The sequence below is a fragment of the Aotus nancymaae genome, unplaced genomic scaffold (assembly GCF_030222135.1).
Source record: "Aotus nancymaae isolate 86718 unplaced genomic scaffold, 86718_ANA_hifiasm-v0.15.2.pri h1tg000064l_1, whole genome shotgun sequence".
NCBI lineage: Eukaryota > Metazoa > Chordata > Mammalia > Primates > Aotidae > Aotus > Aotus nancymaae.
In genome coordinates this window covers 16,113,441-16,126,753 of record NW_026988479.1, presented here as the reverse complement: position 1 = coordinate 16,126,753, position 13,313 = coordinate 16,113,441, and the positions used below count along the sequence as shown (strand labels likewise).

At 37.6% G+C, this 13,313-nt stretch overlaps 1 protein-coding gene across 1 annotated transcript; it reads right to left on the bottom strand.

The window, feature by feature from the left end:
- Positions 1-422: 422 nt before the first annotated feature.
- PCDHB5 (protocadherin beta 5) lies at positions 423-5,448 on the bottom strand. Its single transcript, XM_012449931.2, has one exon. The coding sequence runs from the start codon at positions 4,191-4,193 to the stop codon at positions 1,806-1,808; it is 2,388 nt and encodes a 795-aa protein (XP_012305354.2). The 5' UTR covers positions 4,194-5,448; the 3' UTR covers positions 423-1,805.
- Positions 5,449-13,313: the final 7,865 nt, after the last annotated feature.

Below are 13,313 nucleotides of genomic sequence, written 5' to 3'. Positions count from 1 at the left end.
GAAGATGGCTATCTTCTTCTAGTATCTTCACATAATCATCCCTCTGTGTGTTCACATGCCTGCCATCTCTTTCTCTATGTTCTCATCTCCTCATCTGATAAGTACAGCAGTTGTATTGGATTAAGATCTACCCTAGTGAGCCGTTCTGATATGATTACCTCTTTTTAAAGACCTATCTCTAAAAACAGTCACATTCTGAAGGTAGTGGGAGTTAGGGTTTCAACATATGAATTTAAGGGAGTATGGGAACACAGTTCAGCTCATAACAGTTACAAACATATTCCTTAATGGTAAAAAAATAAAAACAAATATAATAAGAGCTTTAAAAAAGGTATAAAATGCTTGCCAATGGGATAAAATAAAAAAACAGACCAGTTTGTTGGCAGAAATGTGGAAAAATTTGTACATCCAGACAGTGGGGATGGCAGTGTAAATTAGTACAACCACTGGAAGACTATTGAGAAATGTCTACTAAAAGTAAACATGTACTTACAAGATGGTTAACAATTTCACTCCTAGGCATATACCCAACAAAACTGCATGCAGGTTGCCAAAAGTCATGTAAAAGAATGTTCACAGCAGTATAGTTTCCCATCCCAAATACTGATCTAAAGGATAATTTTTTTTTTTTGAGATGGAGTTTCGCTCTTGTTGCCCAGGCTGGATTGCAATGCCTCGATCTCGGCTCACAGCAACCTCTGCTTCCCAGGTTCAAGAGACTCTTCTGCCTCAGTCTCCTGAGTAGCTGGAATTTCAGGCATGTGCCACCACACCAGGCTAATTTATGTATTTTTAGTAGAGACCAGGTTTTATCATGTTGGTCAGTCTGGTCTTGAACTCCAGACCCCAGGTGATCTGCCCTCCTCTGCCTCCTGAAGTGCTGGGATTGCAGGGATAGTATATTCATACAGTGAAATATTATACAGCAATGAGAATGAAAGGACTAAACTTAAAAGCTGTATTACAGTTAAATTTCATAAACATAATGCTAAGTGAAAAATGCCAGACACAGGTAGCTTATACTCTATTACTCTGTTTATATAAATTCAGAAGAGGCAAGATTAAACTATGGTATTGGAAGTCAGCATATTTGCTATACTTGGGCCAGTAGTGATTGTAAGGAGTAATTTTTGTGGCACCTGGGGTGCCAGTGATGTTCCATTTTCTCATCAAGCTGCTGGTACTAAATATGTTACCTTGTGAATATATATTGAGTTGAATATAAAGTATTTGTTCACTTTCCTTCATGTAAGTAATAATTCAATTAAACTGTTTTCAAAAAGTTTGCTAATAGAAATCGGGACTGCAAAAAAAGAGTAAATAGAAGATTGTTGCATTTTGCATATTTTCTAACGTATTTGATTTGTTAGCATATGTATTTGTCTTTGTTTTAAACAATTAAAATACAGACAATGATGTGAAACATTTTTAGGTTTTGCATTTTAGCATCAAATATATAATACTCAGAGTGTGATAAAATAGAATGGGCAGAATATATAGAAAATAAAATGAATATTTGATTTTATTAAGATTGTTTATCACAACAAAAACCAACAAGAAGAGAAAAACAAATCTCAGGAAAATTAACAGCATGCATGAATTTGGAATGTCTCTGTAAATAAATGCAATGAAAATAAAATTTAATTTTCAACAATTGGACAACATAAAGCTTAACAGACAAATCCATTAAAAGGGGAAATAAAACCTAAATCTCAAGGTGAAATTTTTGTCCATGACACTTTCAAATTCTAGATCTGAAAAAGTTTGGGATAAATGGCACAAAACAATGCGTCATAATGAGATCGCTAGTTGAATTCAAAGCTATTCCGGAAGGCTGCAGTTTTCCCTACTTCATCACCAGCACCCTGGGGCAAAAAGTTGGGGAAAATCGGCTTCAGGAACTTGAACTCATTTGTCCCAGAACCTCCCGACAGACACACCTCGTACTGGTAGCTCTGGGACAGGGTCCCGGTGCCGCTCACGTCCACCAGATGCCCTGGAAACGGGCCCTCGGGCACCGAGCAGCGACCCACCGAGGCCGCCCTGCTCCTCCTGCACAGCCGCACCGCCACGAACAGGAGCACCGAGAACAGGAAGAGCGACGACACCGAGGCCAACGCCACCACCAGGTAGACGGTGAGCGAGTCGGCCTGGGCCTGGGCCGGGGCCGCCTCCGGGAGCGGCAGGTAGGGCTGGGAGAAGCCGTCCACCAGGAGCACGTGCAGCGTGGCGGTGGCCGAGCGCGGAGGCTCGCCATTGTCCTTGACCAGCACCACCAGCCTGTGCTTGGCCGCGTCGCGCTCGCTCAGCAGCCTGGCGGTGCGCACCTCGCCATTGTGCGCCCACACGCCGAACAGCCCGGGCTCCGTGGCCTTGAGCAGCTGGAACGACAGCCAGGCGTTCTGGCCCGAGTCGCCGTCCACCGCCACCACCTTGGTCACCAGGTAGCCCGGCTCGGCCGCCCGGGGCACCAGCTCGGTGCAGGGCGCGGAGCCGTTGTGCAGCGGGTACAGCACGAAGGGCGAGTTGTCGTTGGCGTCCAGCACCAGCACGCGCACCAGCGCCTCGCTGCTCAGCGCCGGGGAGCCGCGGTCTGTGACGCCCACGCGGAACTCGAACGCCTGCAGGGCCTCGTAGTCCAGCGACCGGAGGGCGAACAGGTGTCCGTTGTCCGCGTTGATGGAGACCAGGGAGGCGAGGGGCAGGTGCGGGTCCTGGGGCGGCAGCAGCGAGTAGGTGACCTGGGCGTTGGTGCCTGAGTCTCTGTCTGTGGCGCTGACGCTGCCGATGTGCAGGGCGGGGCTGTTGTTCTCGCGGACGAAGAGGGTGTAGGAGGTTTGTGTGAAGGCGGGTGCGTTGTCGTTGACGTCGGAGACCGGCACGGTTATGTTATACTCGGTTTTCAGCCTGGGTGTCCCCAAGTCAGTGACGGTGATGGTGATGTTGTACTCGGCTTGGCTCTCTCTGTCCAGTTTTCTCTGTGTCACGAGGGTGTAAAAGTTCTTGAATGTGGGCTTCAAAACAAAGGGGAGGTCGTTCTGGATGGAGCAAATCATCCTACCGTTGTCCCCGGAGTCTGGATCAGCAACACTGAAAACAGCAACTACAGTTTCCGGGGCGTTTTCTGGGATAGGGCTGGAGAGTGTCGACAGGGTGAGTTCGGGGGCGTTGTCATTCACATCCACCACTTCTATAGCCACAGTGCATTTTCCCGAAAGGCCCCCACCATCTGTGGCTACAATTTCCACGTTGTAATATGGAGTTGCCTCGAAATCCAATGCCCTTTTCAGGCGAATTTCTCCTGTTATTTGGTCTACTACAAATGATTGAGTAACTTCATCACCTTGAAATAGAGCATAGGCTACACTCCCATACGCTCCTGCGTCTAAATCTCGGGCAGAGACAGCAACAATTAAGGAGTTATGGGGGCTGTTCTCAGGAACCTGTACCTCATAGAGTGACTGTAAAAATTCGGGGGCGTTGTCATTATTGTCCAAGACGACAATGCGAACTGTGGTGGTCCCGGACCTGGGCGGAGCCCCACCATCGAGTGCCGTGAGTGTTAAGCTGAGCTCAGGTCTCTCCTCCCGGTCCAGTGCTTTGTCCAGCACCAGCTCTGGGTATTTTCTGCCGTCTCCGCGATTATGAGTAGCCACATGAAAGTGGGAATTGGGGCTGATTGTGTAGTTCTGAACAGTGTTGCTACCTATGTCGAAGTCCTGTGCTATTTTCAAAGGAAACACAGTCCCAGGCTGGGTGCCCTCTGAGATTTTTAGGAGCATTTCCCTCTCTGGGAACTCTGGAGAATGGTCATTTATATCTGCGAGCTGCAGATCAGCTTGAAAAAACTGCACTGGGTTTTCTAGTAAGAGTTGGAAATGCAATATACAAGGTTCTGTCGCCCCGCACAACACCTCCCGGTCTAGTTTTTCATATAGAAGCAAATTGCCGGTCTTTATATCAAGCTGCAAGAGCTCTTTGTTTCCTTTGTAATGGATTCGCGCGCCGCGAGTGGCCAGTTCCCCCACCCCGAGACCCAGGTCTTTTGCCAGGTTGCCCACAGAATAGCCACTTTCTGTTTCTTCTGGTATGGAATACCTAACTGCCTCAGAGCCAGCCTCCCACAAAAGCAACAGTATAGCAAGAAACATAACTTGCCTTTTCTGTGGCGTTTTTGCTAGCGCAGTCTCCATTGTTCAGACCCGGTCCAGAAGGCGCAGTTTCTTCAACTCGGTATATAATCCATCCAGATAATTTGCTTAAATAACAGCGAATTCAATCTTTCTTGACTGACTTGCACAAGAACGACGCCCACTCTGAAGATCTAGCCACTAGATCTTACCTAAAATGCGTCCTTCTTTTAGAAAGCATTCAGTTTGGATTCCCCAGCTTAATGGCGCCTGGGTTATCCGCAGAGCCCACTATTCACACTCCTAGCCTGCAGCGCCACCAGGCGTCCTAATTTACTATTGCATACAGTATTTGCCATTTCATCCTAAATTGTAACCCTGATGTGTATCCATACTCTTCTGTCATATAAGCTCTCTCGATGATATCTCCAGTTCTTAGTTACTGAAAGTTCTAAATAAACGTTGCGGAGTTAACTTTCAGTGAGAGATTACTTTGGAGAAAAAAACTAAAGTTATATATTAATCTTCTCCATAAAAGTACCTTTGAGTACACAAACATACTTTTTTTGGTGGGTTTCTTATTTGATTACATTCAGTAAGTGATTATGAATATCTACAGAAATTTAAAGTTTTAAGAAAAATTACTTTTGAAGTAAACACCAATAACACCGAGAAAATGGTACAAATCATAGGTGTACAACTCAATCAATTTTCACAAAGTGAGCACACTCCTATAAGCAGAACATAGATTAAAAATAAAATACTACCCAAACTCAAGTTCCCACCTGCTACTGTCTAGTTACCACCCTCTCCCTAAAAGATAAGCATTGTCCTGACTTCTGTTGTCATAGATTTTTTTTTGCTTTTTTTTTTTTAACTTTATACAAATGGAATTGTATAAAGTTACTGTATACAGATTGTTACTCTCATGTGTTTGGCTTCTTCTTCTCAATATTATGTTTGTCAGATTGATCTATGGCATCTTGTTCTAATTTTTTCATTCTCATTGCTTTATATTATTCTGTTGTATGAATATACTATGATTTATTTATCCATTCTCCAGTTGGTGAACATTGGGTTTTTTTCAGTTTTAAGCTATTTTGGGTGGTACTGCTGTAAACATCCTGTACTAGTCTTTTGGTGACCACATATATGTGTTTATGTTGAATATATTCAAAGGAGTTGGATTGCTATGTATTAAGGTGTGCACATATATTTTGCTTTAGCAGATAATGGGAAAATTTTCATAAGAAGTTGTACTAATACCAGCAAAGTATGAGAGTTCCAGTTGCTCCACATTCTTGTCAACATTTGATGCTATCTTTTCCATTTTTAACCCTCTCTGGTGAGTGTGTGGTGATATCACATTGTAATTTTAGTTAGCATTTTCACTGGTGATTAAACAATTTGAGCATTTTCATGTTTATCGGCCATTAGGATACACTCTTGTGAAGGGCTTATGCAAATCTTTCATACTTTTCTGGTGGGGAGGCATTTGCCTGTTTGTTCTGCAGAAGTTTCTTATATGTTCTGGAAGTCCTTTTTCAGATACATGTATGTAAACGTCTTTTCCGACTCTATGTTTATGTTTCAAGTCTATTATGGCATCTTTGATGAATAACATTTCTTAACTTCAGTCAGATTTGTCAATAATTTTCATTTATGTTCAGCATTTTTTTGTGTTTTATTTAAATGTTCACAAACTCCAAGGTCATGAAAATATTTTTGTATGATATATTTTTGAAAGATTAATTATTCCACTTTTCATATTTACAGCTATAATCAACCTGAAATTAATGTTTTCAAGTGAATGAGATTGGAGTCAAACATTTTAAAATGTAAGTATCCAAATGCCTTACACCTTTGTACCATCTATTTAAAAGACAATCCATTTTCCATTGTTTTTCAAGTGTCATTTTTGTTATAAATCAGGTGACCATAGCTCTGAAGATGTTTTATTCAATCTTGTTTATCCTGCAATAACTATGTTAATTATTATAGCTTTATCATGAGTTTTGTTATCTGAGAAGTAAGTTCTCAAGTTTTTTTAAAAATACGCTTTACTTTTAGAGTGGTTTTAGGTTCACAGCAAAAATGAGAGTAAAGTACAGAGATTTCACATATGCCCCTGTCTCCACACCAGCACAGCTTCACCCATTATCAACATCCTCCACCAGAGTGGTTCATTTGTTACAACTGATGAATCTACATTGACACATCATTATAACCCAGAGTCCACAGTTTACATTACAGCTCACTCTTGCTGCTGTATATTCTATGGCTTTGAACAAATTTAAAATGATATGGATTCACCTTTATAATATCACACAAAGTTGTTTTACTGCCCTAAAAATCCTCTGTGCTCCACTTATTTATACCTCCCTCCCTCTCCTAGAATCCACTGCAAATGGATTTTTTTTTTCTGTCTCCAAAGTTTTGCTTTTTCTAGAACACCATGTAGTCGGAATCATACAGTATGTAGTCTTTTCAGATTGGCTTCTTTCACTTAGTAATATCCATTTAGATTTCCTCCCTGTCTTTTCATACGTTGATAGCTCATTTCTTTGTGATGCTGAATAGTATTCTATGGGTTGAATGAACTGCAGTTTGTTTATCCATTCACCTATTGAAGGACATGTTGGTTGCTTCCAAGTTTTGGCAATTATGAATGAAACTGCTATAAATATCCCTGCACAGGTTTTTGTGTAAACATAAATTTTCAACTCCTTTGGGAAAATCCTAAGGAACATGAATGCTGGATCACATGGTAATAGTATGTTTTGTTTTTTATTCAACTGCCAAACTGTCTTCCAAAGTGTGTGTACCATTTTGCATTCCCACCAGCAATGAATGAGAGCTCCTGTTGCTCTCATTACCAGCATTTGGCACTGTCAGTGTCCTGGAGTTTGGTCATTCTAATAGGTGTGTAGTTGTACTTCATTGTTATTTTAATTTGCATTTCCCTGTTAACATATGATATGGAGCGTCTTTTCATATGTTTATTTGCCAACTGTATCTCTTCTTTGGTGAGGTGTCTGTTAATGTCTTTGGCCCATTTGGTTCTTGTTGCTGAGTTTTAGTAGTTCTTAGTATATTTTGAATAACAGTCCTTTATCAGATATGTCTTTTGCAAATATTTTCTCCTAGTTTATGTCTTGTCTTTTCATTCTCTTCATAGTATCTTTTGCAGAGCAGAAAGTTTTAATTTTAATGAAGTCCAGTTTCTTAATTCTTTCTTCCATGGATTATGACTTTGGTGTGGTATCTCTAGTTTTGTTCCTTTTCTTCAAGATTGCTTTGGTTATTTATATGTTAAAATAAACTTAATGTTTGGCTCATTAATTTTCACAAATAAATCTGCTGAAATCTTGTTTAGGATTTTATTGAATCTATAGATTGACTAAGAGAGAACTGACATATTCCCAACATCGACTCTTCCAATTAGTGAACCTTGTATATTCCTGTAATTATTTAGATCTTCTTTCATTTTTCTCAATATTTTACAGTTTTCAGTGAAGTCTGAACACTAGATTCGTTCATACTATTTTTGAAACCATTGTGCATAATATTTAAATTTTTCACTTTTTATGTTGCTACATAGAAATACAACTCATGTTTGTATGTTGACCTTGTATCCAGTGGCATTGTTAACTTCATTTATGAATTCCAGTAGCCTGTAGATTCTTCATGGCTTTTGATGTATATAATCATGTCTACTTAAAAAGATATTTTAATTTTGTCCCTTCGAATCATAGTGCCTTTATTCCTTCTTTGCTTTATTGTGCTGTTTAGGATCTGTAATAAAATACTAAATTGGAGAAGAAAAGACAGGTATCCTTGTTCATTCTTGATCTCCAGAGGAAGATTTTCAAAAATTTACCATTAATGATGTTTCCTGTAGGTTTTTAAAGTCACTCTGAAAGTTCCCTTCTATTTTAGTTTGCTAATAATGTTACCATTAGTGTGTACTGAATTTTGTCACATGACTTTTTTCTGTATCCATTGAAATAATCATGTTTTTTCCTTTATCTTTTAATATGGTAAATTATAATAATCAATTTTCAAATATTAAACTGCCTCTGTATTCCTAAAATAAACTCATTTCCAGTAATTTATTATTTCTCTTTTATACATTTCTAAATTTTACTTGCTAATATTTTTATTTTTATTTTTTATTTCTTTTTTAACTTTTTTGAGATGGAGTTTCGCTCTTGTCACCCAGGCTGGAGTGCAGTGGTGCAATCTTGGCTCACTGCAACATCTGCCTCCCGAGTTTAAGCAATTCTCCTGCCTTAGCCTCCCGAGTAACTGGGATTACAGGCTTGTGCCACCATGCCCAGCTAATTTTGTATTTGTGGTAGAGATGGGGTTTCTCCATGTTGGTCAGGCTGGTCTCAAACTCCCAACCTCAGGTGATCCGCCCGCCTCAGCCTCCCAAAGTTCTAGGATTACAGGAATGAGGCACCATGCCCAGCCTTTGCTAATATTTTTAAAGGGAATTTTTCCATATATATTTATAAAAAAGAATAGTTTGTCATCTTTTTATAATATCTTATTCAGGTTTGAATGTTATAACCTATTCAGATTTATGTTGACATCCAAATGATTTGGGAAATGTTGTCTATTTTTCTACACTCTGAAGGAGTTTGTACAAATTAGTGAAAATTTTGACATAATATTCAGGAGAATTCACTATTGTGAATTAGAAGAGGTTTTTAATGAACAACTTTAATGTAATAGATAATAGGACTAATCGGATCTTCATTTCTTCCTGTTTCAGTTTTGGAAAATTGTGTTTTTAAAGGACGTTTTCTGTTTTATTTAATTGTCAAGTTTATTGAAGTAAAATTGCTCATAATATTCCCTTTTTATTTTTTAAATGTCTGTAGGCTGCTAGTTGTGTGTGTGTGTGTGTGTGTGTGTGTGTGTGTTTATTCCTGATATTGGCAGCTGGTGTCTTCCTCATTTTTCTTGATTGTCTTAAAGTTTTAAATTTCAATCATTACAAGAAACCAACTTTTAGCTTCCCTGATTTCCTCTGTTGTATATTTGTCCTTTTTTTAGTTTCTGCTTATGTATGTGTATAAAATTTTCTTCCATCTTTATTTGCATTTGATTTGCTATTCTTTTTCCAGCTTCTTAAGATAAAAGCTTAGATTATTGATTTTTGGCCTTTCTTTTCTAACATGTACATTTAAGGTTTAAAATTTCCTCTAAGTACTGTTTTGATATGCCAGATCTTAATTTTTCCCAGTTCAAAATATTTGGAAATTTCTTCTTTGACTCATGGGTTATACAATTTAATTTTAAAATATTTGGAGATTTCCTGTTATATTTTTATTTCTGACTTAATTCCACTGTGGTCAGAGAACATACTCTGAGTCGTTTCAATTCTTTTTTTTTTTTTTTTTTCAAGAAGGAGTTTTGCTCTGTTGCCCAGGCTGAATGCAGTGGTGTGATCTCAGCTCACTGCAACTTCCACCTTCCAAGTTCAAGCAATTCTCCTGCCTCAGCCTCCCGAGTAGCTGGGATTACAGGTGCCTGCCACCATGCTGGATAAATTTTGCAATTTTAACTACTAAAATTGCAAAATCACATGTTGGCCAGGCCGGTCTCGAACTCCTGACCTCGTGATCTTCCTGTCTCGGCCTCCTGAAGTGCTGGGATCACAAGGCATGAGCCACCATACCCTGCCTCAATTCTTTTTTAAAAATTTGAGACTTCTTTTATGACCAAAAATATGAACAATTTTTTTATATCCTACATGCATGTAAGAAGAATGTGTATGCTCCAGTGTGCTATGTCAATTTATTTGAATATGATGTTTGTGTTGTTCAGATCTTCAATATTTTTTGCGTGTGTTTTGTCTTTTTATTCTAATAGGAATTGAGAGAGTTGTATTAAATCTCCCAGTGTAATTGGGTTTGTCTACCTTGCATTTGTATTCTATCAACTTAACTTTATATATTTTGTAGTTGTCTAATTGGGATGTATTCAGTCTCAAAACTAACATATTTCTGATATATTTATTTCTTTAGTAGTACACAACACTTCTCTTTATCTCTAGTAATGTATCTTTCCTAAAAGTATTCTTCGTCTTATGTAAGTATAACTACCTAGATTTATTTTGGCTAGTGTTTATATTACTATATACTTTATCCCATTCTTTTAAACTTTTACTCTTTCTGTGTTCACACACACACACACACACACACACTTATTTGATAGAATAAAGTTGAGTTTTTCTTTAATCTAGTCTGACAATTTTTGTTGTTTAATTGTATTATTTAATCCAAATATAAGTAATATAATATCTAATATCTTTCCATTTATACTTACCATCTAATTATTTTCTATTTGTCACTAAAGTTTAATTTTTTTTGATTATTCAAGTATTTGTAATTTTTATTCCTTCAGTTAGTATTTTATTACTTTGAGGGTTATCCAAGAAATACCAGCATCTTCAATCTGCAAGAATCTAACACACATTATTAATTTTACTACTTCCATGATAACGCTTAGAGCCTTTAACACTTTCTAACTCTATTTATACCTTTGCCTTGTACGTTATTGTTGTTATAAATTTAAATTATATATATAATTTAAATCACTTAAGAAACTAGCATTAATATTATTGCCTTGTGTAATCAATATTCAATCAACATTCATTTACATTTACCTTTCTTGTTGTTCTTCATTTCTTCCTGCAATTCTGTGATTTCTTTTGGATTGATTTCCTTCTGCCTAATGCATTTCATTAAAAGTATTTCTTGGCCAGATGCAGTGGCTCACGCCTGTAATCCCAACACTTTCAGAGACTGAGGTGGGCAGATCACTTGAGGTTAGGAGTTTGAGACCAGCCTGGCTAACATGGTGAAACCCCGTCTCCACTAAAAATACAAAAATTAGCTGGATGTGGCGGCACATGTCTGTAATCCCAGCTACTCATGAGGCTGAGATGGGGAGAATAGCTTGAACCCAGGAGGTGGACATTGCAGTGAGCCAAGACTGTGCCACTGTACTCCAGCCTGGGTAACAGAGTGAGACACTGTCTAAAAAAAAAAGAAATAAATTATTTCTTTTACTGCAGGTGTGACTGTCATTAATTCTCTCAATTTTTTTCTGAAAACTGCATTCATTTTTGAAGGATATGTTTGGCTCCTTTAACAGAAATGTATTATTTTTTATATGGTTGCTTTTGAAATTCTCTCTTTGACTTTGGTCTTGAGAAACTCTCCTATGATATTCGTAGGTGGGCTTTGTTTTTATTTATCCTGCTATTATTTATTTCTTGTGAATCTTGAAGGGTTAGGGATTTTCACCAATTTTGGAAAATTCTTTATCATTGTCTCTTCAAATGTTGCTTATTCTTCATTCTTGCTCTCTCTTTTAGTATGTTAGAGTTTTTAAAAATTACATTCCACATATCACTAATGTTCTTTTCTGCATTTTTCATTATTTTTTTCTCTGTGCTTATATTTGGATATTAATATTGAATTGTCTTGCATCTACTTATCCTGTATCCTTTTATGGCTTTGCCATTAAACCTTTTAAATAGTTTTAATTTCAGACAATATAATTTTTCAGTTCTAGAATTAACTTCCACTTTTAAAGTTCAGTTCTCCATTGAAATTTTCTCTTTATTTACTCTATTGTTCTTTATTTTTAACGTATTAGTCTTACTTATGTTAAAATCATTCAGTTAATTTTAATACCTGAATAATCTGTGGGTCATTTGTATTGTCTGTTTTTTCTCTTGGTTTTTGTTCATACTATCCAGTTTTTGATGTGTGTACCTAGTAATTTTTTATTGAATGTTGAATATTTACATAAAAAGCTATCCAAGGTTAAGATATTATCTTTCTCCAGCAAGAGTTCACCTTTTCCTCTGTTAATTTGATAGAGTTATGTCTAAACAAATCATCTAAACTGAAACAGGCACTGGGCTTTGTCAAGGTTCTTTGCAGTCCTGATAAGCACTTGGCTCTCCAGAATTTTCAGCTGAGAACTTGGTATATTCTCCACAGCCTCTTCCCACGGCAGGTCCTAAACTCTGATCTTTCAATAGCAAAACTACTAAAACTTCACTTTGCTTTTCAGGAATTTCCTAATTAGGTTTTTAGTATTAGTTTGACAAGTGTCCTGAGGGGAAAATTTGGCCATGAACTTGAATCTTTCAGTCGACCCCAACGGCTATTTAAGATACTCTGTCTCTGACAAAAGCTTTTTATTCTCAGACTTAGCAAATTTCCTCAGGGTAAAACTCTCCTGTCAAGAGTCAATTTTCACCTCCAAGAATTTTCCTTCTGAGGAATCTTAGTCCACTCAGATCTTATTATATTATCTGTTTTCAGTTACTTCAAACAGATAATTTTACATTTTAACCAATTTTTAGAGTGGCTTTCTGCTGATAGATAATTCATCTATTCTGGAAGCAGAATTTCACCAAATATACTAATAAGTAAGTTTTAACCTTAGACAATTTAAAATATATTTTGTAACTTTTAATAGTAAAAGAAGAGGTGGTCATTTTGTTTTGTTTTGTTTTGAGACAGGGTCTTGCTCTGTCTCCTGGGCTCAAGCAATATTCCTGCCTAGCCTCCTGAGTAGCTGCAAGTACAGATGTGTGCCACCATGACCAGCTAATTTTTTGTTGCAATTGTTGAAACAGGGGTCTCACTATATTGCCCAGGCTGGTCTCGAACTCCTGGCCTCAGGCAATCCACCTGCCTCCGAAGTGCTGGGATTATAGCCATGAACCAACACACCCAGCCTCAAAGCCATCTCATTTAAATAGGTAATAATAAATGGAAGAAGAATTAAAGTTGACTACCATATTTATGTCTTACATATTTGTATATGGTCTGTTCTCACTTTTATCTCTTCTTCACTTCGATTTTTAAATCGAATAAATGCTAAAAACTATGTTTTAAGAATAACTTAAACTGTCAATAACTGTCCTTTTTATTTCATTACATGTTTAGAAAAAAAGAGTAATTCAGGAAAAGTGTAAGTAATTTAACTCCAATAGAATGATACTTGAAATTTAAAAATAAATATTTGATTATAAAGCAAGTTCTTTGATTGCTCATATTCTGCCAAAAGTAAAATAGAGGTGTCCTATAGTTATATCCGTACAGTTTTAACTAGTTTACTGCACTTATTGATCACAGCATAAAACAA

Excerpts from the sequence above, each read along its gene's own strand:
- PCDHB5 (XM_012449931.2), bottom strand. The coding sequence starts at position 4,193 with ATGGAGACTGCGCTAGCAAAAACGCCACAGAAAAGGCAAGTTATGTTT.